The sequence below is a fragment of the Blennius ocellaris genome, assembly GCF_963422515.1.
Source record: "Blennius ocellaris genome assembly, chromosome: 8".
NCBI lineage: Eukaryota > Metazoa > Chordata > Actinopteri > Blenniiformes > Blenniidae > Blennius > Blennius ocellaris.
In genome coordinates, this window is record NC_137657.1 from 29287747 (window position 1) to 29315411 (window position 27665).

The 27665-nt window shown below is 45.6% G+C and overlaps 1 protein-coding gene across 1 annotated transcript in view; it reads right to left on the bottom strand.

Annotated features, from left to right (window-relative positions):
• The window catches only part of LOC308133301 (activating signal cointegrator 1 complex subunit 3-like), a gene marked incomplete at its 3' end in the record, with an annotated part of 78216 nt that overhangs the window by 38929 nt on the left and 11622 nt on the right, over nt 1-27665 (bottom strand). Inside the window, exons 5-7 of the mRNA XM_080500604.1 lie at nt 16240-16351; nt 1474-1675; nt 866-1001 (exon numbers count right to left, since the gene is read on the bottom strand). Coding sequence (XP_080356730.1) covers nt 866-1001; nt 1474-1675; nt 16240-16351 — 450 coding nt within the window. The remainder of the gene's footprint in view (nt 1-865; nt 1002-1473; nt 1676-16239; nt 16352-27665) is intronic.

Below are 27665 nucleotides of genomic sequence, written 5' to 3' on the forward strand. Positions count from 1 at the left end.
CCAAGTTGGATTGTTATTACAGTGACTGTCAAAATAAAAGCACCAAGTTGGATTGTTTTATGGCGACTGTCAAAATAAAACCGCCAAGTTGGATTGTTATTGTGGCGACTGTCAAAATAAAACCGCCAAGTTGGATTGTTATTACGGTGACTGTCAAAATAAAACCACCAAGTTGGATTGTTTTATGGTGACTGTCAAAATAAAAGCACCAAGTTGGATTGTTTTTACAGCGACTGTCAAAATAAAACCGCCAAGTTGGATTGTTAATATGGTGACTGTCAAAATAAAAGCACCAAGTTGGATTGTTTTATGGCGAATGTGAAAAAAAAAACACCAAGTTGGATTGTTATTACAGTGACTGTCAAAATAAAAGCACCAAGTTGGATTGTTTTATGGCGACTGTCAAAGTAAAACCGCCAAGTTGGATTGTTATTACGGAGACTGTCAAAATAAAACCACCAAGTTGGATTGTTTTATGGCGACTGTCAAAATAAAAGCACCAAGTTGGATTGTTTTTACAGTGACTGTCAAAATAAAAGCACCAAGTTGGATTGTTTTATGGCGACTGTCAAAATAAAACCGCCAAGTTGGATTGTTATTGTGGCGACTGTCAAAATAAAACCGCCAAGTTGGATTGTTATTACGGTGACTGTCAAAATAAAACCACCAAGTTGGATTGTTTTATGGCGACTGTCAAAATAAAAGCACCAAGTTGGATTGTTTTTACAGTGACTGTCAAAATAAAAGCACCAAGTTGGATTGTTTTATAGCGACTGTCAAAATAAAACCACCAAGCTGGATTGTTATTACGGTGACTGTCAAAATAAAAGCACCAAGCTGGATCGTGGCGTCAACGGGGCCTCACCTTGGCTCCTCCCACAAAGGCAGACGACTTGGTGGCCTCGGCGTAGCTGTCGTACACGTTGGGGTACCGGACTGGTTCGTAGACTCGCTCCCGGCCCAGGACGGGGTCCCGCCGGGCCGTCAGCAGGGCCTGCTCTCTGCAGGAAACAGGAAACAGGAAACAGTCAACAACAGGAGGGGAAAGACAGCACGGCGTGGACACAGAGGCTCTGATCCTTCACCGGTTCTCCTCTCGGCCTGCATTCCTGCCTGGAAGACAAATAACGGTGGATGATTCAAACGAAGAGGCATTATGTTCCTTCCTAAAGTGGCTTACCTCTCCGCTAATCTTTTCCTTCACACCGCATTGGATTTGGCCGTGCTAAGTTTTTAATTAAACAGATCGCTGCTCTCCCCCCCCCCCCCCTCCTCCTTCGTCCTCTGAAATTAAACTTTTAGCTGAATCTCCGACAAAGAGAAGATGGCGACAAGCTGCAGAGTCGTCCCTTTCCTCGGCCCCGGGGCCCGAGCGGCCAAGCTTCATGAAAAATGCAGGAGTTTATTTTGTTGAGCGTCTCTGAGAGACGGGGGAACAAAGCTGAGCGGGGAAGGAAGAGGAGGACGACGTACCGCTGGGCTCTCATCTCTCGGGGGTCGAAGGGCAAGGCGGCATCTGAGGAGTCGCCCTCGTCCCCTCCTCTGCCTCTCCTCCGCTCTTTCTTCTCCTCCCTCCGGTACATCTTCATCATCTGCTTCTCCTGCTCCGACAGGATGGTCACCTGGCAGCCGAAGGCCGGCTTGGTGGCTTCGCCGCCGACCTTCCAGCCGACCTCTGGGGAGAAGCACAGAGGCGGAGGAAGGGTGACATCAAAGACTCTGGGATTATTTCCTTCCTTTGATCTGCAGATCTCAACGCTCCTCAGTCTGCTTCAGACTGGAAGAAAATGTTTGTTTTAACCAAAACGGGCACAAAGGGAGACATTTTAACCATGGAATGAAAAGTTGTGCCATAAATGATGTAATGATGGTCAGAGAGGAAAAACACGATGGAGCCTGAAGCAGAAGACGACTGACGTCAACTGACATTTTGAAAAAGATGTTCGTTTTTCACGAAGATGGAAACACTGAAGAACATGGAGTTAATAGTCTGACCACTAGTGGGTGCTGTTGTTTGATTTCCTCATAACACACACCCACACCCACCCACCCACCCACCCACCCACCCACACACCCACCCACACACCCACACACACACACACACACACACACACACACACACACACACACACACACACACACACACACACACACACACACGAAACAAGAGTCCCGTGTTTCTGCGTCAGCAGTTTCATGAAGAAGTGAATTTTGCACAGACTGAGAAGATCAGCGTTCCATAAGTACTACACGTTGGTTTCCTGGTCTCTGATTGGACGAGAAGACGGCACGTCACTGAAAACCCACTAAAGAGTGGCTCACTGTTGGACTCCCTACACTGCCACACGTCCTCCGTCTCAATAAGCTGGACTGTGTGAGGTGGACCGGCCAGAGCCAGCTGGGACCAGACTCCGGGGTCGGCCCGGGACCCGATGCAGGAACTAAATGTCCCCGTGGGCCTCCGAGCTGCTGGGGACCCCCGGGAGGAGCTGCAGGTCACTGCCAGGAGCAAAGACATGTGGTCCTCTGAGATTTCCTCCTTTTACAAAGAACTCAGGGATGGATGGATGTTTTTTTTTTTTTTACAATTTCTTCTCTTTGCTGAGACCAAAGACAAACTGAAGCTTTAAAGTCCCAGTGAAATGAAGGTTCCACCTCCGAAACACTCTGGTGTCTCTTCTAGAACATTTTCCTGCTAACTGGCTGAAGGTCAAATGTTAAAACGCGGCAATCTGCGAGAAAATAGCCGATAAACGGCGCTATTTCCTCTGCTGGGCGGAGCTTCTGACAATAACAGAGTGACATCACGAGTTGTGCACACGCCCAAGTTGTGTTTACATTATGGAGGATCAGAGTTTTGACCACAAAGAGGCTGAATTGAACCAGATTTCATCATCATGGTCATTTCAAACCCAGTGATTGATGAAGAAGACACAGAAGGTGGTTCTGCCATCGGTGACCCCGTCTGGAACATGTTTGAGGAAGCAGAAGACGCTTCGTCCTCCATTCGTCCTCGTCTCCTCGCCTCAGCAGCCGCCACTTTTCACCTTTGAGGCTCCTGACTTTTGGCAGAACGACCGGCTTCCTGGATCCAACACGTCCAAGAGCTAGAAGACTGTGGAATCACCGAAGACGAGTCCAGGAATTACTCGACAGTCTACTAGCCGCCTGAGCTAGCGGCTCCCGCTAGCCGCTAGCCGCGCGAGCTCGCGACTCCCGCCGCCCGTGCTCCTTTCCTCCTCTCTCGGTCTCTTCCAGGCTCAATCTTTCGTCAAGGCTCATAAAACGCCGACTATAATTTCAAAACACTGTAAAAACTTGGATATTTAAGAGTGTTTATACAGTGTATTTAGGTAGGTAACACAGTATTGTCAAAGTTGCATCAGATGTATAAGATGACATCAGATGTGTAAGTAGGACTGTCAGAGTTGCTAAGAACTAAAGTTTCATAGAAGATTCCAGAGGAACTGCTTGTGGAACAGTGGGGTCATGATACAAAAACTGCAATTTCTTAAAATTAATGAAAAAATAAATAAAAATGTAAATAGTCTCATGTCACAAACATGTTTTATGAGAAATACCTGGAATGTGAAAATATTAAAACTCTTTGTTTTAAAGATTTTGAAGAATAACAACCAAGTTTATTGCAAAAACGCATTGATTTGAATTGGGGTGATTTTTGACCCCACTTGTGGACGAGTGGCGGTTCTGGGAGGTTCTGGGAGGTTCTGGTAGGAACTGGGCGGTTCTGGGAGGTTCTGGTAGGAACTGGGAGGTTCTGGTGGGTTCTGGGAAGTTCTGGTGGGTTCTGGTAGGAACTGGGAGGTTTTGGTGGGTTCTGGTAGGTTCTGGTGGGTTCTGGGAGGTTCTGGTGGGTTCTGGGAGGTTCTGGTAGGTTCTGGTAGGAACTGGGAGGTTCTGGGAGGTTCTGGTAGGTTCTGGGAGGAACTGGGAGGTTCTGGGAGGTTCTGGGAGGTTCTGGTGGGTTTTGGTAGGTTCTGGGAGGTTCTGGTGGGTTCTGGTGGGTTCTGGGAGGTTCTGGGAGGTTCTGGTAGGAGCTGGGAGGTTCTGGTGGGTTCTGGTAGGTTCTGGTAGGAACTGTGAGGTTCTGGGAAGTTCAGGTGGGTTCTGGTTCTGGTAGGTTGTGCATCCAGGGGTTAATCCAACCGTTTCGTGGTCGAGCCAGGAAACAGCTGATCTCCGTTTCTTTCTTTCTTCCTTTCCATTTCCACTCACTGTCTGCCGAGGCTCGGCTCCAGCAAACCCTCTTCCAAACACCAGGACGTAGATTTGATCCCCTCCAGGTGCCGAAGGCCCCGTTTACACCACTGGTCACCTTTCTGAAGCGTCTGACATCGAGGCCTGTTTTGCTGCATCGTCACTTATTCTCTCCAGCACAGAAAGTGTGAACTGGAGACGCTCAGGATTACACAAAGTTTGCCATTGATCTAACCTTTATTTCTCTCCTTGTCTCCCAAAGAGCAGATCAATGAATTCACCTTTAAAACGTGTTGACTTTTTCTTCAGACGGAGCAAATCAGTGGACTCCCAAAGAGGCTCGGATAAATATTCTGAAAAGGGTCAATGGGAAAAAGTTGACGCTGCCGATGGAAAACAACTTTATCCGTCTGTATCTTCCAACACTGAAGGAGTACCTCCCCAACCTTTCATTTGTACTTCCCACCAAGCGGCCCGTCAAAATCTGGCTGCACGAAACCCGATTCCCATTTCATCCCGGCATCCTGCCGACGTGGCTGCGGGGGCGTGCGGCGCGGCGCGGCGAGGGTGAACGTTCCCCGCGGCGGCCCGCCTGTTAGAGACACAACAGCTCAATAAAAGGCAGGATTGCTCTTGAAAACAGATGAGATCTGATGATTGCACCGCGGCCCGGCCTGATTGACTGAATGATTTCTCCTTTATCTCGTCCAGCAGCGAAGCCTCCCTCCCTCCCTCCCTCCCTCCCTCCCTCCCTCCTAACAGCTCGCCTCCCACCCTGTCACCCCCCCCCCCCCCTCCCCCTCCCATTACCTCCCCTAACTCCCAACCCCGTTAACTCTGTCACCCTCTATGCACCCACTCGTCTGTCTAAAGCGTTCCCCATCCTTCACCTTCCCTCTCTCTCCGGGAGCGATTGTGCCTTGTTACGCGTCTCCAGTGGCGATTGCCTCCAAATCTCCAGGAATCTCATTTCCACAAGCGATCACGCTGCTATAATTGCGGCGAGGAGCACAGCCCAGATAGATCATGTTTGTTTACAAGTTGGTTCCAAGGTGTTTTCACACATCTGAAACTGTTATATAGACGGCGGCCGTCAGACGTGGAGAACAGCTGTGTTCCACATACAGAAGGTTGTTTAAAGACCCGCGGCCTCTGAACACAGCGCTGCACATGACAAACACGCAAAAGTGAAATATTCCGCATGCAGACCATTTGTACTGGCAGCTTTACTTCTTTTAACCAAGAGCTGATGGAAAGCCATCGCCCGGGACGTGGTGAACAACCTTCACAACACTGACGAGGCTCTCGTGTTCATTGTGAGAAGCTGAAGCTCCGTCAGCGCCAAACACATGTTAAGATGGGAAACTATGAGACAGGAAGCATAAATCCAAATATTAACATCACAAACACAAATATATTTGTATGTAAAGTTAAGAGACAACAAACAAGATCAAAACAGCTGAATTCAGGCGAAATGTTAACAATAGACAACGTTTTTCAGATAAATGGAACAAGAGAGTAAAAGTATATTTTGCTTTGGGAGAAGATGAGCAGCACTGAAGAAGAGCGACACCTGGAGGCAGCAGCCAATCACAACTTGATAGAAAAATACAAAATAAACCCACCATGAGCCGTCGGGAATTAACAAATCAAACTGATTGTTTCACCAGTAGAGAAGATGAGCCTCACTATCGCTCTTACATTGTCCTATAGTTACTATATAATATATACTTATAGCTCTTACATTGTCCTATAGTTACTATATAATATATACTTATAGTTCTTACATTGTCCTATAGTTACTATATAATATATACTTATAGTCCTTACATTGTCCTATAGTTACTATATAATATATACTTATAGCTCTTACATTGTCCTATAGTTACTATATAATATATACTTATAGCTCTTACATTGTCCTATAGTTACTATATAATATATACTTATAGTTCTTACATTGTCCTATAGTTACTATATAATATATACTTATAGTCCTTACATTGTCCTATAGTTACTATATAATATATACTTATAGCTCTTACATTGTCCTATAGTTACTATATAATATATACTTATAGTCCTTACATTGTCCTATAGTTACTATATAATATATACTTATAGTTCTTACATTGTCCTACAGTTACTATATAATATATACTTATAGTCCTTACATTGTCCTACAGTTACTATATAATATATACTTATAGTTCTTACATTGTCCTATAGTTACTATATAATATATACTTATAGTTCTTACATTGTCCTACAGTTACTATATAATATATACTTATAGTCCTTACATTGTCCTACAGTTACTATATAATATATACTTATAGTTCTTACATTGTCCTATAGTTACTATATAATATATACTTACAGTCCTTACATTGTCCTATAGTTACTATATAATATATACTTACAGTCCTTACATTGTCCTACAGTTACTATATAATATATACTTATAGTCCTTACATTGTCCTACAGTTACTATATAATATATACTTATAGTTCTTACATTGTCCTATAGTTACTATATAATATATACTTATAGTCCTTACATTGTCCTATAGTTACTACATAATATATACTTATAGTCCTTACATTGTCCTATAGTTACTATATAATATATACTTACAGTCCTTACATTGTCCTACAGTTACTATATACTATATACTTATAGTTCTTACATTGTCCTATAGTTACTATATAATATATACTTATAGTTCTTACATTGTCCTATAGTTACTATATAATATATACTTATAGTTCTTACATTGTCCTATAGTTACTATATAATATATACTTATAGTTCTTACATTGTCCTATAGTTACTATACAATATATACTTACAGTCCTTACATTGTCCTATAGTTACTATATAATATATACTTATAGTTCTTACATTGTCCTATAGTTACTATATACTTATAGTCATTACATTGTCCTATAGTTACATATACTATATATTTAGAGTCCTTACATTGTCCTACAGTTACATATACTTATAGTTCTTACATTGTCTTATAGTTACTATATAATATATACTTATAGTTCTTACATTGTCCTATAGTTACTATATACTATATATTTGTCTGTGGTCGTCCATCATGTCTGCAGTAAACATCAAAATGTCCCCCGAGTCTTGGACAGACGTGCTCATCGTCCTCTGATGGGACGAGAACACACGACATTGCATTTCAATGAGAATGCCCACAGAGGTCAAAGGTCGACGGTTCATATCCAGACATGTCCAATGTTGTACTGAGACGTTCTTCCCCTGCGGCTACAGGTGGTCGTCCTGAGACACAGGAAGTTGGCGAGCCGATGAGGACGGTGGAGGACATGTGTCCCACCAGAGTCCAGCGTGTGAACCAGCAAACAAAGAGCAGGATCACGTCTCGTGTTTTTCCACTTCAAATGTTTATTCTTACATATGAAATGGTTTTCAGTGTGTCCGACGGTATTTGGACCAAAGCTTTTGATGTTTTTTTGATATTAGATTGACACTTTTTTCCCCACATATTAACGTATTATTGCAAAATAAATTCAGTTCGTGGAATTTTAAATCTTGAAATCACTTGTCCTAATGCCATGTTATTTTCTCGGCAGCTGAACATGACGACAGCAAATACATTTCTCACAGATCAAAATGTATATATGTTTTATTCATCGCACAGAAAATGTTAATCCTGTCAAAATAAAACAGGACCTGTTGTGTGTGTTTTCATACACCGCGTCCGTGATCTGCCCTGTGGTCAGACGTGCTCAATATTGAGAATCGAGGCCGTGGCTCGGTTTGAAAAAAACGTTGTTTGTTGACGGTGGTGGAAGGAAACAATCGGAGGCGCTCGGCGGAGGAAACCGGCGCCCCGCGCTTTCTCAACTCATCACGGAACCATTTGGGAGAGTGGAGTTCAGGAGTTGTGTCCCGACACCTCACTGTACTCGATTCCACCAGGAAAATAAATACGCCTAATGACCCAGTCAAAGGCATTAGCACATCCAAACACAAACACTCAACAGGAGGCTTCCTGTCGGGAGCCGGAGCCTCAGCGTCCTGCAGAGTTCCACCTCACAGTGTGTGTCTTCTCACTGCTTTGGACAACTTTATTCCAAATAGCCTAGACCTGGGGTACGGCCACGCCACGGAAAAAACTAAACGATCTCTTCTCCCCAGCCTTCTGCAGAAAAGTGGGTGGTTTGGGTGAACTAGACCAGAGTTTCTCACCCTCTGGTGTTTCCTCCAGATCGTCAGCTGAGCCGGGGGAAATTATCACATTTCACATTTTGTTCTAAAAAATCATTTGCTCTCACAGCCTCAGTGTGTTGCAGAGTAATCATGTATAAATACTCTTCACCACTAGAGGGCAGCACAGAACTTTGCCGGTGAAATGTAAAGTGACAGACGTCAGTGTGGTTCATCTCCACCTCCTGCTACCATCTTGTATCAAAGTACTGTGTCAGTGACAGTGATGGAGAAGTTTTTGAAAACCAGGATCTCAGCTCTTCATCCATCAGGTCCAGGTTTCACACTGAGGGAGGCACTATTAAAAAAAGTCCTTGCTTTCTGGATTTACTGGATTCCTGTTGATAAAACTTTGACGAGAAAGACTTTATATTGTTAATAGAGGCTACACAGTTTAACATTTTAACATTTCCGGGTGGAGGTGTGACTCCAGATGTTTCCTAAGAAAAAAGTGAGCCTCGGCTCAAAAAAGGTTGAAAAACACTGAACTCGATGTTCCTGGTGTGGACGGACCCTCAGTCAAGAATTCCTCAGACAAGTCGAGTGTTTGAGCTCAGATATCAGTAGAATCATAAAGTTGCTTTGCTGTTAGGTTAGCTTTGGATTAGCATTGTGATGAAAACTGCTGCATTTCCATCTTCTGGTCTCTCAACAGTCCTCTGGACTGAATTGAAGTGCTGATGTCTTTTGTCTTTAGTTTCTGGAACATTTCTGTCAGAAATGAAAATAATGTGACTTCAGGTTTTCTCTCAGGGACTCAGAGTTTGTGGAAAAACTCCACTGGGTCTTTACTGCACAGTTTGTTTTTCTTGTTTGCGCTTCAGTCATGTATTTTCACAGTACAAAGACAGTTTTCCAAATGGTATAATAACGTTTCTTCACAGCGAGCTTACAGGATACGAGTTTTGTTCTTAAAGTTCCAGGTCCATTGGTGTGTGAATGTGATTAACAGTGTAAAGCGCTTTGGGACTGCTCAAGCAGTTATATATATATATATATATATATATAAATATATAAATAAGAGAAATCAATTTAATCCACAAAAGGAGATATGTCCAATAAATCCCTGTCGTTTTACAAAATTCTATCTTTCATTGCACTCAAAACTACAATAAATGTACCATAATGATTTGTGACTGGGTATGAGACTGGTGACATAAACATCTTTTTTTTTGAATGATGTATGGTTTCCTATCTTCACAGTTCAAAACTATGTCGTTTTTATCGGGATGCAGCGATACGTTCGTCATTCTCAATTTCACAATATCTCCAAGCCGCTGACATTGCTCATGCTCACTGCTCCCGGCTGAGGTCATGCAACACTCACTGTGGGTCTGTTGTGAGTACTCTGTGCAGTATCGGACCGAACACCCGACACTGGTATTGCACCCCCACTATTTTCCATTTATACATGTCAAAATTCAACAATACGAGTTAAGCTAGTAGTTTTTTCTGGCACCAAGAAACAGTCAGTTATTTCGCCAGGTGGAGAAGGTCAGTAACGTATTTTCCGCACTATAAGCACCTAAATACCTCAAATTTTCTCAAAAGCTGCCAGTGCGCCTTATAGCCCGGTGCGCCTTATATATGGAAGAATTGCTCTGCTCCAGACTGCTATTTGACAGCTGAACAACTGGAAGCTTTTATTTTGCCAACCGGATGTTCAGAGCGGACGACACTCCACACAACACCTTCATCACTCATGGTTGCACACCAACATTCTAACAAACCAAAATAAACTAGATGAAATAATTACTCCCTAAACTGGGGAACAAAAACACATAAACACAATCAACACAACACCAAGCCCAACAACAACCCACAATAACCTCCGACAACACAAAACATGAATTCCCATCATGCCTTGCATCCTGAGCTCCTCAGTGCAGCCGACAGCTGCAATGAATTATGGGAGTTTCTGTTTGTGGTGTTTTAAATGCAATTATTGGGGGGTTCTATTTGGTTTGTGGTGTCGGTAATAATTGTGTTGTGTTGTGTTTTTGTTGCTTAGTTCATGTAGTTTAGTTTATTATTATTATTATTATTACCGGTAGTTGTAAGTTGTCAACCAGCAGTGAAGAAGGTTTTGTGTGTAGTGTCCTCCTGGCATAGGCTGCAGGTAGGACTATCAAAATAAAGTGTGTGCACCTCTCTGGGTGTTAGAATCAGTGGAAAATGTAACCTAATGGCTTTGAGCTATAAAGGTTGCTGACCACTGGTCTATTGCATGCGCCTTATAATGCGGTGCGCCTTATAGTGCGGAAAATACGGTACTTTTTCCAACCTCTACCGCTATAAAAGGGTTAAATGTACTTATTGTGATCAAACTGTGAGACAGAAGGTGTGTAAAAGTGAGTTTGCCGAGTTGGAGAGAGCAGGGCGAAGCAGCAGCCCCCCGGAGGTCCTGCTGGGCGTTACAGTGTGTGGCAGTGACTGCACCGTCACCTCGGATGCCCCTCCGACGCGCCGATCCAACATCTGTCGCAGCCCTCCCTGGATGTGATGTCTCTCTAACCGCCCGTCCCGCCGGGCGCCGCCTCCATCAGCCGCGGAGACGTGGAGAGGAGCCGCCGACAGAATCTGTTCTCTGATAAACATGCAAGTGCCGAGCTGCAAAGCGCAATTTAAAAAGCTAATCAGCAGGAGACAGGCGTTCCCTCTAAATCCCACTCTTCCTGATGGCATGCAAATAGTGGAAAATTTAATCAGCCTCTTTTTTAACCCCTCCTGACTTCGCCCTCTGTCGCCAAGGCAACGCTAATCTCAAAAGCTGTCTGGCGAGTGAAATTTCCGACGCCGATCAAGAGTTCTTCGCAACTGGAAGGGTGTCAGCTGGTGTTTGAAGCGGCGTCTGGGCGGGTCCGCCACAGACGCTCTACACTGGAAAAAAAAAAAAAAGGCGGCTGAATTCCTCAACTTGGTTTTGCTTCCATGATGGACGACGCACAGTGAGCGGGAACGTCACACTCCATCACGGCCACCAAGTCTTATACACGCCTGCATCCGTCAACGCGGGTGACGGATATTGAAAATGATGGTGAGCGCCATCTAATTGTATTCCCTCCGTGTTCAGATAACTGACTGCTATGCAAACGCACAAGCATGCATATTGTGTAAATATATATATATATACAGATGCAGATTCAGTCTTCCCAGTCTGGTGCAGGTCTACAATTTGGTTTGTGGTGTCCTTTGACAGCTCTTTGATCTCTTTCATACTGGTAACCAGTTCAAACTGGTGCATTAATACAGGTAAGGAGTGGAGGACAGATGAGCTACAGTCTGTGAGAGACACAAATCTTGCTTGTTTGTCGGTGACCAAATACTTATTTTCCACCATCATTTGCAAATAAATTGTTTAAAAAAATCAGACAATGTGATTTTCTGGATTATCTTTCCTCATTCTGTCTCATAGTTGAGGAATAGCTATGATGACCATTACAGGCCTCCCTCATCTTTTTAAGTTGGAGAACTTGCACAATTGGTGGCTGACTAAATACTTTTTTGCCCGACTGTATGAGCAGTCGTCCCCCAATCAGAAGGGTGTCGGTTCGATTCCCCGTCTCCACCTATCTAAGAGTCCTTGACCAGGACACTGAATCCCAAATTGCTCCAAACAGACTGAGCACCCAGCACAGCGGCCGCCTCCATTAGTGTGTGAATGGGTGAATGTGATTAACGATGTAAAGCGCTTTGGGGCTGCTCAAGGAGTTGAAAAGTGCGATACTCCATCCATCTTCTTATTTGGCCCAGTATTCTTTTTCCCCCACACTCCTTTTATGGACATTTTGTGCACTTGGACAACTCACGGATTATTATATTATATAATATTATAACAATCTCAACATAAAGTCAACTTTAATCAAACACTCTGGTGCAAAATACAATGAAATGTCAAAATAAAACTAGTATAGATCCTCTATAGGCGTCTTGGTGGGACCAGATTGGAGCCTCTTGGTGTATTTATGTTCTCTGCTGTTAAGGGAAAGTCAAACTTAAGTATGCGTGACGTCAAACTGGTCGTCCAACTGGTCGTCCACCCTGTGCGCTAGGCTCCGCCCCTCTGCGGGGATGTTCAGTATCGTTGCGTTATGGAACGTTAAGGAAGTGAACCAGAGTGTAGTAACGAGGGAATCATGCATCACCTGCAGCCTGAATATTCCAATAATCATGTCCAGTCCAAGTATTTTGGCCGTTTTCAGCTTGAAATGTTCCAGGAAATCCTGTCTCTGACTTATTTACCCAATATAATTCCACTTAAACTGAATTTTTCATTCATCGTCTTCATTTCCTACCCCTGCCCTCCAGCAGCCGAACCCGACTCCCGTTTCCATTCTAAACTACCTGGTATCGGCGAAGTACTTGCTGCGTGGCGCAGTATTTGATGGGTGGAGAGTGAAGCTGACGGAGGACAAGTGAGACGCGTCAGTAAGTTCAGTGTGAAACTGAGAACAAGCTTAAGGGGTAAACGAGAAAGAGAAGGTGTTCCAGTACTCTGGGGGGGTTCTAGTGCGGTGAGGAACTGATGTTCTGGAGGGAAGAGGAGGCGGACCACGTGATACTTTTGACAAGAGTTGAATAAGCAATGATTAGAAATGAGAATTTAATTAAGGACAATTCATTTATTCATGGTGAGCCCAGCTTTTTTTTTTTTTCTTTTCTCCAAGGCTGCAAATGTGTTCATTGTATTTTAAAAGCGACGCTTGTGGCTACACAAACTGCTGGCTTATGCAAGTGGAATGTCTGCATGAATGATTTAGCCAACAAAATGAATGAACAGAGTTAGTCGTCGACATTAATTAGCCTGTGTGCGGTGTCACTGCTTCAGCGTCTATATTTAGGGCCTGTGTGATATCGCCCGCTTCGCGATACGTTAAAGAATGAGTGTGCACAACTTGAAACAGGCGCAGGGACTCCTCTGACAAAGCAGCAGCTCACGCCTCTAATCTTCAGCTGCTCCTGGACGCACACCTCGAATATTGATCAGACAGCGACTCCAGCGCTGATGAATGATCCATCCTTATCTTACATCCAATAACAGCCGGCGACTTCCAGCCCCACTGTGGAGCCGCAGGAAGAGGAAACATGCTGGTTCAGGACAGAGAAGCGTTTTGAAAAAGGTGGGGACTTTACAAGCCGGGCTGTCGGATCACTCGACACGACGGCGCCTCCAGAGATCTCACATGAAACCCAGGAACTCGGATTCCAACTGTTCGAATAACCAGATAAGCAGTGAAAAGCAGTGTTTGCACACCGCCATGTATGTTTTCTTCCTTTATGTTCTGCATGGATGGATGGAGCAGAAACGCTCAAGTCGTCCGTTTCATGGCCAGCACACTGCTGTGCACCGTGACTCGGAGAAGCATTGGGCAGAATTAGAGCTGAATCTTTCCTTTGTGGCGAAAGACTGGCAGGAAGGTTTGAACGTGTGCGAGCTGAAGCAGCAGCAGTCCACCACACACACCCCGAGGCGCAGTGCAAATCCTCAAAGTTGATCCTCACAGAAGAGGGAACTCGATGTTGGAGAATCTAGCAAAGAAATTGCATTTGTGGGGGGTGGCAAGGCTTACAAAGGCTAAAATGAGGGTCCCTGAAGGATGAAGACGTGACTCGGTGGCGTGCAGGAGGACGAGGGAACCAGGAGCTGTGCTCAGTTATTCACACTGAAATGACTTGGTTCTTCTGTTTAGTGTCTTTAGTTGCACTGTCTGAGCTCAGAACTGTAGACCAGTGTTTTTCAACCTTTTTGAGCCAAGACACACTTTTTTGTTTGGAACAAAATGTTAAAATGTTAAACTCTGTAGCCTCTATTAACACTATAAAGTCTTTCTCATCAAAGTTTTATCAACAGGAATCCAGTAAATCCAGAAAGCAAGGACTTTTTTTAATAGTGCCTCCCTCAGTGTGAAACCTGGACCTGATGGATGAAGAGCTGAGATCCTGGTTTTCAAAAACTTCTCCATCACTGTCACTGACACAGTACTTTGATACAAGATGGTAGCAGGAGGTGGAGATGAACCACACTGACGTCTGTCACTTTACATTTCACCGGCAAAGTTCTGTGCTGCCCTCTAGTGGTGGAGAGTATTTATACAGGATTACTCTGCAACACACTGTCGCTGTGAGAGCAGATGATTTTTAGAATAAAATGTGATAATTTCCCCCGGCTCAGCTGAGGATCTGGAGGAAACACCAGTGAGCCGCGGAGCAGAGGGTGGAGAACTCTGCTGTAGACACTCCACATTTAGTCAAGAGAATATTTACAGTGAAACTGGCTGAACACGCCCAGGACTCAAATTGTCGCCCGCCTCCGTCTGCAATTAACTGCGGGATGAAATTTCCGGCAGATTTTTCATGTCAGTCATTAAACCCTCGGATTTGCATGAGATGAAAATAACCGGTCATCAGTGCCATTATTATTAATCACTGCGAGTTGTGTGATAATGTCAGGCCAGCGTGCGCCGCATGTGTCCGCGTCCAACGCGCCTCATCATAGACTGGGATCACAGACGGAGAAATGGCCGGTCTTCTCTGCCGAGGCTGAGGCACAGGAGGACGCGGTGTAATCTCACCGGCTCTCCACAAGCAGCACGCCGATTACAGCATGGAGCGATCGCCGGCACGCGACGGGACGAAGCCGCTTGACGGCTTTGTTCGGGTCATAGCGATATGTTATGCAACGACTACGGCGATGGTGAAACAGCAGATGGCTTTTAATGAGGCCTGATGTACTTCAGCATGCATGAACACTGCTGCACTGTTCTGTGTAGGAGCTCTGGAATTCAAACTCCAGTCCTGCTCCCAATCGCACATGCATCGTGTCGTTGTATTAGCATGCATTAGCATGTATTAGCATGCTCATCCCATCAATCAATAGCCTTCAATACAACGTCATCAGTCTTAATAACCTCTGTGTGTGATCAGGGCCAGAGGGGTTGGAGTGGATCACAGCTCCCTACGGCAGCACCGGGGTCAGGCCACCGACGCTCAGGGTACAAATACAGAAACACAAAAAGAAGCAGAGTCCCGCTCATTTCAGAGACACGTTGACCTGAAACACGTCGTTGGACTCTGAACCCTAAATGCAGAGAAAGAACCTGCAAAAACACCACGTGACAAAGCAAATGTCTTCTTCTACCGAGTTGAGATGAACGTTGACTTCAGGACTAGTGGAGCCGATGGGAGCTGCCTGGCGAGGGCGGGACACACCTGGACAGGTGTCCACTCACACCCACGCCTCAGGGTCACCAGTTCACCTCACACACAAGGTTGTGTACCTGGAGGAGACCCACGGGGAGAACGTGCAGACTGCACACAGAAGAGCCTGGCCAGTGTTCAGATCCACCACCGTCTCACCGTCACGCCTTGGACAGGGTGAACGTTTCGCTACCGCCACTTCATATAGTGAATTCATTGTAGTTTGAGTGTACGTACAGGCAGACGTACACTGGGACTGCACAATACATCCCCACATGTATTTAAGATATTTACATTTAAAATACACACACAATGCAAGACCGGCTAAACTTCCCGATAGATCCTGTTTCACTTCATTATTTACCTTCAGACCTTGTGGCAATAGGAATTCTATCACGTACCTGAATGTAGCCTCACAACGGCACTACTGGACATACAATATTGAGCTTCTATCCGTTTTCCTGTTGCTATTACAACATGTTGTGGGTCAACATTTACGTACGGAAAGAAACAAGTGTGTGTGTGTGTGTGTGTGTGTGTGTGTGTGTGTGTGTGTGTGTGTGTGTGTGTCTTACCTGCTGGGTACCTGTCGGCTGGGGTGGACAGGAGGGAGTCCACAATGGCCGCCCTTCCCTGGAGGAGAGTGGAGATCATGTCCAGCCCCTCGGGGCCCAGCAGCTCGAACAGCTGTAGGGAGGTAGAGAGGGACCGGGGGGGGGGGGGGGGTGAGAATCAGCAGCCCCCAGCCTGAAGCACACACCTGAGCTTGTAGACACGTCCTACGGCTGGCTCCCACCCCCAGGCTGGCTGCTGCTGCCAAGCCTGAACACCTGGTAATTACCGTCTCGCTGGGAGGAAGATGCTCCGGCGCTTAGCCTCCCAAACAGCCACCTGGCACTTAGAGCCACAAAAACAACAACAACAAATCCCACACACAATTAAAAGCAGAGCGGAGCAAAGGGCTGCGCAGCCCATCATCATATCTGGAGCGGAGGAGTTGATGAAGATTGGGTTTTGTAATTGGGAAATAGCAGACGAGCCGGCCTGGGGGGGGGGGGGGGGGACGCCGAGGGCCTGACGCACAATCCACCATTCCACCATTGTTTTTTAATACCATCAACGGCCTGGTTCCTCCTGTCTCATATTCTAACTCTGGTGACCCTGGCAGGTCCTGGTTCTTCAGCTCTGCTTCTTCTAGACCAGGGGTCGACGACCTTTAATGCTCAAAGAGCCATTTGGTCCCGTTTCCCACTGAACGCAACACCCAGAGAGCTGCACGCTTTTATTTTGACAGTCCCCCAGGAAGACCATGCCAGGAGGACACGAAACACTAAACCTTCTTCACTGCTGGTTGACGACTTACAACTAATAAACTAAACTACATGAACTAAGCAACAAAAACACAACTACTACCGACACTACAAACCTAACATAACCCCCAATAATTACATTTAAAACACCACAAACAGAAACTCCCATAATGCATTGCAGCTCTCAGCTCCTTTATCGCTACACTTTATTAAAATGGAAGATAAATGTGGGAGATGTGGATTGTTAGAACCATGAGTGTGATGGTGTGTCTTTAATGTCCTGTAGTTGTTGTGTGATTCACTAGAATGTTCCGTCACTCTCAACAAGTCTGTAATGAACCTCCTGGAACTGTCGGCGCTCCGCAGCGCAGCAGTTTTATTATAAAATATAATTTTCAGAACAATGTTTGCACGTCGTTGAAACAGAAACGTCCGTCTGTTTATGGAGTCAAACTGTGGAACTCTTTAAGTGTGTGTGTGTGTGTGTGTGTGTGGTGGGGGGGGGGGGGGGGGGGGGGAATGAGGAATCACATTGATCTGGTTTTGTTGTAAAGTTGCTAATAGGAACAGAAAACACAAGATGAATCTTCTCTGTTCCTTTTTTTTCATGTATGGATGACACACACACACACACACCACACACACACACACACACACACACACACACACACACACACACACACACACACACACACACACACACACACACACACACACACACACACACACACACACACACACACACACACACACACACACACACACACACAGTGAAATAGCATGACATAACACATAAATAAATAAATAAATAGATGGTCTCAGCTGAGTTCTGCCCTGGTTCTGATCAGAGGCTCTGCCAGGACCGACGAGCAGGCTTTTCCTCCCGTGGAGGGATTGAGTACAGCCTCCGTCCTCCCAGCACAGATGTGGAATGACTCCACGTCTGCAAGGCGACGGGTCGGGAGAGGAAAGACCCCCGTCCTCCGCTAACGTCTCTTCACCCGCTCCAGGTGAGTGGGAGCAGTAAAACACTGCAGTGGAGTCAGCAGTGTGCGGCGCCACGTCCTCCCTGCAGCAGCGACAGTAGAGAGAAACTCTCCTGGGTCACTGGGACGTTCATGTCGTGAGCGGCGCCGCCAAGACAATCACTGCTGCTTCTGCCTGGTCTTCTGGAGGTCATACTGTTTTCATGGAAAAATGTCACTCTGCACGAGGTGAAATCATTGAAAATGCCAAAATCTATTTTAATTTTTAAGTGTTTAAGTTCAGGTTTTCTAAAAGTGTCTTATTGAAACGTGTTGACAGTACCAGTACTGTATTATCTGGACTAAAGATATTTAAAGAGGCATGGACTAGAGGTTGTGTTGTAATGCAATGTAAAATGCCTAGAATATAAATATACACTGAAAGCTTTGCCCTTTTTCTCCACTTCCTGTTCTCCTGTGGCGCTCAGCCTGGGAGCTTCTCGCTTGTATTTATCTACATTATATATCTTTACCTATATTGTTGGGTTACATTTTTGTCAGTAAATCTAGATGTTTTCTAATAATAAAAAAAAAGCTGGAAAAAAAATTTTTTTTTGATGATGATGATGAAAAGATAAAGTGAAAGTAGGTTTAATGACTGAATGCCCCACATGGAAAGAACCTATATGAGGATATATGCACATATATGAAACCTATATGCAACATATATGCACATATATGGCAATATATATGCTGCATATATGCGTATATATGCCACATATAGGAAAATTGAGGTGCATATATGCACCTATAGGTGTGCATATATAAGCACCTATATGTACCTATATGTACATATATGTACATAAAATATAGGAAAATGGCCAATTATATATATGTCACATATATTCAAAACCTATATCAAAACCTATATTAAAACATATATGTTTATATAGGTTCTTTCCATGTGGGGAATACCAAAGCCAATAAACTGATTAAAAACTACATAAATATACCTCCATAGAAATACAGCACCAGTGCTCTTGACCTTTGACCTCCACAAAGTAATGTAATGGTCATTGAGTGACAGTAAACCCTGGAGGCGTTGCATTAAAAACAACGAGACGTACAAACAAAGTCAGAAAACAAAAAGCCCGGAGCTCGCAGCTGCGACCGATTCAGAGGCTTTAAAAACAACAACAACAAAAAAAAACCCGTCCTTGTCAACTCTCCTGCTGACGATTCCAAAACTGTCTGAGTAACCTTTTCAAACAAAGAAGTGCTTGTTGGAAACGGGCGACTTGTGCGCTCATTAGCGGGTCCCAGGCGGCGCTCGTTAGCTAAAGAGACGACCGCCGCCACATCCCAACGCCGGGGGAAAGTCTACCTGGCCGCTTGTTCAAACAAACCAAAGATATAAAGCAAATTTAATCACAACAATGTGCAGCATCTCGGGTGAGTTATCACCCATTGTTATTGAGTCATCTTGCTAGAGTCCACAGTGTCGGGCTCCCAGAACACACAGCGGCGCCGAGCGGGACGTGGCTAAAGGCTTCCAGCGGGACGCGGCGGCGGCGAGCAGCTCCGCTCTGCTGACGGGCTGCTTGCACAACGCCGCCTGTGTAAACAAGCCGCTGCTGCCAAATATCACTCGTGACGGGACATTTAGGGGTTTTATTGATGGAGAGGGAGGGGCAATCGTCTGAAACTGCCCCCACCCTCCCGGGGCAGGAAGTTGGAGGATTTAGATCAGAGGCGTCAAACTGGTTTCAGTTGAGGATCCACATCCACCTGATCTGACCTCTGACCTCTGGAGGGCCGACAAGTCAAATCTAACATTAAACTGCAGATCTGGACAAATGTCAAAGTCTTTCCTTCTTTTGATTCTTTGGTAACTGCAGGAATTTGCCAGTATATTCTGAAATATACATATTAAAGGAAATCAGATATTATCATATTTGGAAAAAAAACCCTCAGTCAGCTGTATCTGGATCTCGTATTTTTATTCCGGATTAAAACAATTTGCCATCATCTGGAATTTTTTTTGAGTTTACGTGTCTAAAGTATCACTTCACATAAATTGGACTCTGTTTTATTGTGAAAGGCGTTGCATCATGTGACATCCACAGACGCATTAATTAATTCTGACCAGGGGCGGTTTTGAATGTCATTTTTGCCAATCTAGTGTTTTTAGATCAGCCTCTGTCAGTTTTCATTTTTATACTTAAAAAAAAAAAAATAATAAAAAAATCCCCAGGCTGCCGGATTAGATCCTCTGGCGGGCCGGTTCTGGCCCCCGGGCCACAGGTTGGACCCCCCTGGTTTAGAGGCCATCAGGAGAAGTTGTGTCACACGTTAGATGTTCTGCAGAGTCCTAATGAAGGTTACTGCTTCAATTCAGCTGCTCTTTGGCTTCTAAAAGAAAAACGACCACTCTAAACAAGTTTACTCAACAGGAAGAGTCATTGACTTGATTAAGATCTATATAGAGAAATATAAATTGGTAGTATCATATTTGAATATACTTTGAATGCATCTTACATGTATAAAACTGGATATTATATAAAGAATTAGGAAACTGGAAATGATCAAATTCTGAAACAATAATTGGTGGAAAAGGGGCGGGGTTAAATAAGTGTTTACTCACTTCTTCTCGCGCCTTTTCCAATCTATAGAATGTCGTCCATTAATGTCCAAGGTTTACGACGGAGGTTTTCATAAACACTGCCTTGCAAATGGGGCCTGAGGCAGGTGGCGTTCACCCCCGAGACCGAGGAGCAGCAAACTCGGAGTTCGTCTGGATTCAACGTGAGAAGCTTCTTGCAGAAACAGCAGGTTTGTCTCAGGGAAAATCAGACACAGTGTCAACAAGAGCAGCCTCACATGTATGACCTTCACCAAGGGGAGAAAATCACAAATATTCCACACCTGGGATCCAGGTTTTGATCCAGATTACCACCAACATTTAATGGGTTCCTCCTTGAATCCAAACGCACCAATGTTCCATTTTCCATGAAGATCCACTCATTAGTTTCTGAGCCACCTTCTTAACCGTCAGACAGCGAGGGAGATTATAGAACCTCGGCGGAGGTGACGGAGCTTTGTTCACTGGCAGGTAGACAATCCCTGCGTCACCACAGATACAGAAATTAAACAAATGAAAAATCCCCCTCCACCAGTGGAAAGACCTCCACCGTGAGCTCTTTAAGTAGGTGATCAGTTTCGAGGCTACGCTACACGAGGGGCGAGGATCTATTTAGAAACTGAAAGCTACTTCAAGGTTGAGCGATATGAAGGATTACGCATTAAAAAAAAACCTTGTGAATAAGACTTCGACATCACGAGCAGACTATTTTTAGAGACGGCCTGAGGACGGCCGGCAGGAGCTGGACAGACCAACGCTGCACCCGGCTGCATCGTTAGCTAACACTTTTTATGTCATTGCCGGAAAGATTGGTCAACGACAGAACGTTAGGTCAACCGCGGAATCGTTAGGTCAACCGCGGAATCGTTAGGTCAACCGCGGAATCGTTCGGTCAACCACGGAATCGTTCGGTCAACGACGGAAACGTTCGGTCAACGACGGAAACGTTCGGTCAACGACGGAAACGTTCGGTCAACGACGGAAACGTTCGGTCTACGAGGGAATCGTTTGGTCATCGACGGAATCGTTCGGTCAACCGCGGAATCGTTCGGTCAACCGCGGAATCGTTAGGTCAACCGCGGAATCGTTAGGTCAACCGCGGAATCGTTCGGTCAACCGCGGAATCGTTCGGTCAACCGCGGAATCGTTAGGTCAACCGCGGAATCGTTAGGTCAACCGCGGAATCGTTCGGTCAACCGCGGAATCGTTCGGTCAACCGCGGAATCGTTCGGTCAACCGCGGAATCGTTCGGTCAACCACGGAATCGTTCGGTCAACCACGGAATCGTGGGGTCAACGACGGAATCGTTCGGTCAACGACGGAATCGTTCGGTCAACCACGGAATCGTTCGGTCGACGACGGAAACGTTCGGTCGACGACGGAAACGTTCGATCGACGACGGAATCGTTCGATCGACGACGGAATCGTTCGGTCGACGACGGAATCGTTCGATCGACGACGGAATCGTTCGGTCAACCACGGAATCGTTCGGTCAACGCGACCTCTGAACCGTACGGCGTCCCACTTCAGTGCCGCCTCCCGGACGCAGCCACGACTCGGGAAATGTCAGAAATCCAGGTCACAAATGAGAAATAATAAGAGGCAGGTTCTCTCCATTGTTAGCTTTAACGGCACCGAGTGCAGAGCCTTTAAACTTTACTGTGGAGTCACACAGAGGTGGAGGCATGGACAGCCTGCAGGCGCGCGAACACACACACACACACACACACACACACACACACACACACACACACACACACACACACACACACACACACACACACACACACACACACACACACACACACACACACACACACACACACACACCCCCCCCCCCCCCCCCCCCCACATCTAAGGATGTCAGTGGGAGAGTACACCTCCAAATGTCAACTACGTGAGGAACATTGGAACCAACTGTAACAAGCGAAGTTGGACGATTTTGCTACTGTGGTCAATAGAAGGACGGACGGACAGACAGACAGACAGACAGACAGACAGACAGACAGACAGACAGACAGACAGACAGACAGACAGACAGACAGACAGACAGACAGACAGACAGACAGACAGACAGACAGACAGACAGACAGCTCAGGTATATAAAGGGTACTGAATAGAGGTATGGGGGGGAAAAGAAACCTGAGGGACAAGATGATGAAAGACTTTCTCCGTCCGTCGGTCAATTTAATGGATCGTGGTGAGAAAACTTCCATCGGGTTTCAATACTGAAAAAATGACAAAGGCTAACAAAGACAACCCTGAACTTGACCTTTCTATCTTTTTCAGCACGTTCTTTCTCTTCACAGGGGGAAAGATGGGAGATCGAAACGGAAGAGGAAGCCTTTTCCGTTATCGTGTCAGTGGAATCATGAATTCCCTGAAAGACGCCTCAATAGAGGCCGTCCTCGTCCACTGCCAGAGACCTTTGTCTTTTTATGACCGTGTCTTCCAGATGTCCAAGATCAAACAATCAGTATTATGTTTTCTGCAACTTCTCAAATGAAACCACAGACGAACCAGCAACAGACGACGGATTCAATTGTTCACTTCACAGGAAAACAAATGGTTTCAGTGCGTCGTTTTCACAAAATTCTTTCAAATATTGATGAACAAGCTAAACAAAAGAGCAATTGGAAAAAAAAATATATGAAAAGAAAACCGTGTCAAGGTAAGAACGTGATTATTGCACGTCTACAAAATCATGCTTGCTCATTTTTTGGGGTCAACACGGAGGGACACACATGTTGGACTCATTAAAATGTATGGACGTGGTGGATTTTATGACCACACAAATTATGTACAAAGCTAAAAACATAGTACTCCCAAATAATATCTAAAAATGGTTCAAAGAGAGAGATGGCAGATACAATTTAAGAAGGAGAGGAAATGTCTCTCACACTCAAAAGCATGTGTCTGTCAATGGCTGTGGAATCGTCTCCTGCAATAATCAAAGAAAACAAACACATTGCGCAACTCAAAAGAAGGTTTAAAATGTTTACATTAGAAAAGTACATAAATTAAGGTGGACATGGGACAAATGTCTCATTTGAATTTGAATCGCCATACAGTCTGATTTTTGCCATTTTGCATATATTTTTTATAAAATTATTTTATTTACATTATATGTTGTTGGGTTTTTTTTTCAGACTAATGTACCTCAAATGGTTAAGTTTTTCTCAATCAGGAGAAATGATGACATCTTGACAGTAAACAGTCGCCGTTTCAAAGTTAGACGTGTAAAAGGGGGAAGGCAAACATAAGCTAGCTGCTTCCTCCTCCTTTTTTTGAACATTCTGAGACTTTTAATTTTCTTATTTTCTGCTAAAATATGTTTTGTTACTAATAATCATGTTCATGTTCAAAAAATAAACTTCATTAAATCATTAATTCATTAATTCATACAATACACGACTGCAAGGCCAGTTTTCAACGGTGTTCCACCAATTCAAGCCGAGTTCTGAGACGATCATCAGGCCAGTGAATGGCGTGAGGTAAAGTCTAGTAGGACGTGTCGGGGGAAGCGTGAAGAGTCTGAGACGATCGTCAGGCCAGTGAACGGCGTGAGGTAAAGTCTAGTAGGACGTGTCGGGGGAAGCGTGAAGAGTCTGAGACGATTATCAGGCCAGTGAACGGCGTGAGGTAAAGTCTAGTAGGACGTGTCGGGGGAAGCATGAAGAGTCTGAGACGATTATCAGGCCAGTGAACGGCGTGAGGTAAAGTCTAGTAGGACGTGTCGGGGGAAGCATGAAGAGTCTGAGACGATTATCAGGCCAGTGAATGGCGTGAGGTAAAGTCTAGTAGGACGTGTCGGGGGAAGCATGAAGAGTCTGAGACGATCGTCAGGCCAGTGAATGGCGTGAGGTAAAGTCTAGTAGGACGTGTCGGGGGAAGCATGACGAGTCTGAGACGATCATCAGGCCAGTGAACGGCGTGAGGTAAAGTCTAGTAGGACGTGTCGGGGGAAGCGTGAAGAGTCTGAGACGATCGTCAGGCCAGTGAACGGCGTGAGGTAAAGTCTAGTAGGACGTGTCGGGGGAAGCATGACGAGTCTGAGACGATCATCAGGCCAGTGAACGGCGTGAGGTAAAGTCTAGTAGGACGTGTCGGGGGAAGCGTGAAGGGTCTGAGACGATCGTCAGGCCAGTGAACGGCGTGAGGTAAAGTCTAGTAGGACGTGTCGGGGGAAGCATGAAGAGTTTGAGAAGATCATCAGGCCAGTGAACGGCGTGAGGTAAAGTCTAGTAGGACGTGTCGGGGGAAGCATGAAGAGTCTGAGACGATCATCAGGCCAGTGAACGGCGTGAGGTAAAGTCTAGTAGGACGTGTCGGGGGAAGCGTGAAGAGTCTGAGACGATCATCAGGCCAGTGAATGGCGTGAGGTAAAGTCTAGTAGGACGTGTCGGGGGAAGCATGAAGAGTCTGAGACGATCATCAGGCCAGTGAATGGCGTGAGGTAAAGTCTAGTAGGACGTGTCGGGGGAAGCATGAAGAGTCTGAGACGATCGTCAGGCCAGTGAACGGCGTGAGGTAAAGTCTAGTAGGACGTGTCGGGGGAAGCATGAAGAGTTTGAGAAGATCATCAGGCCAGTGAACGGCGTGAGGTAAAGTCTAGTAGGACGTGTCGGGGGAAGCATGAAGAGTCTGAGACGATCATCAGGCCAGTGAACGGCGTGAGGTAAAGTCTAGTAGGACGTGTCGGGGGAAGCGTGAAGAGTCTGAGACGATCATCAGGCCAGTGAATGGCGTGAGGTAAAGTCTAGTAGGACGTGTCGGGGGAAGCATGAAGAGTCTGAGACGATCATCAGGCCAGTGAATGGCGTGAGGTAAAGTCTAGTAGGACGTGTCAGGGGAAGCGTGAAGAGTCTGAGACGATCATCAGGCCAGTGAACGGCGTGAGGTAAAGTCTAGTAGGACGTGTCGGGGGAAGCATGAAGAGTCTGAGACGATCATCAGGCCAGTGAACGGCGTGAGGTAAAGTCTAGTAGGACGTGTCGGGGGAAGCATGAAGAGTCTGAGACGATCATCAGGCCAGTGAATGGCGTGAGGTAAAGTCTAGTAGGACGTGTCGGGGGAAGCATGAAGAGTCTGAGACGATCATCAGGCCAGTGAACGGCGTGAGGTAAAGTCTAGTAGGACGTGTCAGGGGAAGCGTGAAGAGTCTGAGACGATCATCAGGCCAGTGAACGGCGTGAGGTAAAGTCTAGTAGGACGTGTCGGGGGAAGCATGAAGAGTCTGAGACGATCGTCAGGCCAGTGAACGGCGTGAGGTAAAGTCTAGTAGGACGTGTCGGGGGAAGCATGAAGAGTCTGAGACGATCATCAGGCCAGTGAACGGCGTGAGGTAAAGTCTAGTAGGACGTGTCGGGGGAAGCATGAAGAGTCTGAGACGATCATCAGGCCAGTGAACGGCGTGAGGTAAAGTCTAGTAGGACGTGTCGGGGGAAGCATGATGAGTTTGAGAAGACGAAAAGTCAATGAGGGTCCATAAAAACCAGCTTTTACTGGACAAACTGCAGGTGTCACGTCCTCGGTAGTTTGTACAATATGCTCAGTCGTCCCAGGATAAGAGGGACGAGACTGTAGTCATCTGCACTAATTGAAGACATAAATAGATTAATATAAATGACAGAGATTCAACCTGAGACTGACTGGTCTGATCCGGCAAACATGAAAAACAGAGCCGAGCTTGTCGCTCTTTGAACCGATGAAACACAAGCGAATGTATTTCTCTTGCACCAGGAGCAAGATGCACTTTTACCTTATCTCTCGTTCCCCACAACAAAAGAAATTGAGTTTACAGGGAATGCTTTAAAACGGGATTTATTATGCGAGCATATTAAGTTGCCCAAATGTCCTGAGGGCCTTTCAGGTCAACTGAGGGAAGGCGAGTCGAGAGCGTTTTCAGAGGTCTTGAGGTAAAAGCTGAAGATGGCGAGGAATAACAGCCGGGACACGGTAAGTCCAGCATGTGGATCAGACATGGAGACCTTTCTGCAGAAGGTCAAGGTTACATAATCAATACAAAACTGAAATATCCAACGTGTCACTGAGACAGAATAAACTTTACGTCACAGAGATGCAACGAAAGGGGAAAAGCGATGACTTCTGGAATTCCAATGGATCTGGTGCTGCTTACATGCAAGTGTGTCGTGTTTTATCAGAAGCATTCAGGCCTGCATGTACAAAGCAGGCAGAGAGACTCCTCTTAGCGCTGCCCGCTGAAGGAGGAACGCTTTAGGAAAACTACATTTCACCTCAAATCCTCATGTTAATGCTTCAGAGGTTACACGTCAGTGAAATAACCATCAAGGGCATAATTGTTGGACAATATTTTCTTGGTTCAGACGTATGTGTGTTTGTGAAACTATGGATTCCTTCAGTATTTCATTTAAACCTTTGTATTCATTGGTCTCGTCACCACCTTGAATGCTTTTCTTGCCTTAAAAAACCCTCAAAAGCCTTAAAGTCCCAGTGAAATGAAGGTTCCACCTCCAAAACACTCTGGTGTCTCTTCTAGAACGTTTTCCTGCTAACTGGCTGAAAGTAAAATGTTAAAACACGACAATCTGCCAGAAAATAGCCGATAAACGGCGCTATTTCCTCTGCTGGGCGGAGCTTCTGACAATAACAGAGTGACATCACGAGTTGTGCACACGCCCAAGTTGTGTTTACATTATGGAGGATCAGAGTTTTGACCACGAAGAGGCTGAATTGAACCAGATTTCATCATCATGGTCATTTCAAACCCGGTGATTGATGAAGAAGACACAGAAGGTGGTTCTGCCATCGGTGACCCCGTCTGGAACATGTTTGAGGAAGCAGAAGACGCTTCGTCCTCCATTCGTCCTCGTCTCCTCGCCTCAGCAGCCGCCACTTTTCACCTTTGAGGCTTTGAGGCTCCGGACTTTTGGCAGAACGACTTCGAGGATCATGTCGAAGCTCTTTTCCGACTGCGCGGAATCACCGAAGACGAGTCCAGGTGTTACTTGACCGTCTACTAGCCGCCCGAGCTAGCGGCTCCCGCTAGCCGCTAGCCGTGCGAGCTAACGGCTAGCCGCTCCCGCCCCCCGTGCTCCTTTTCT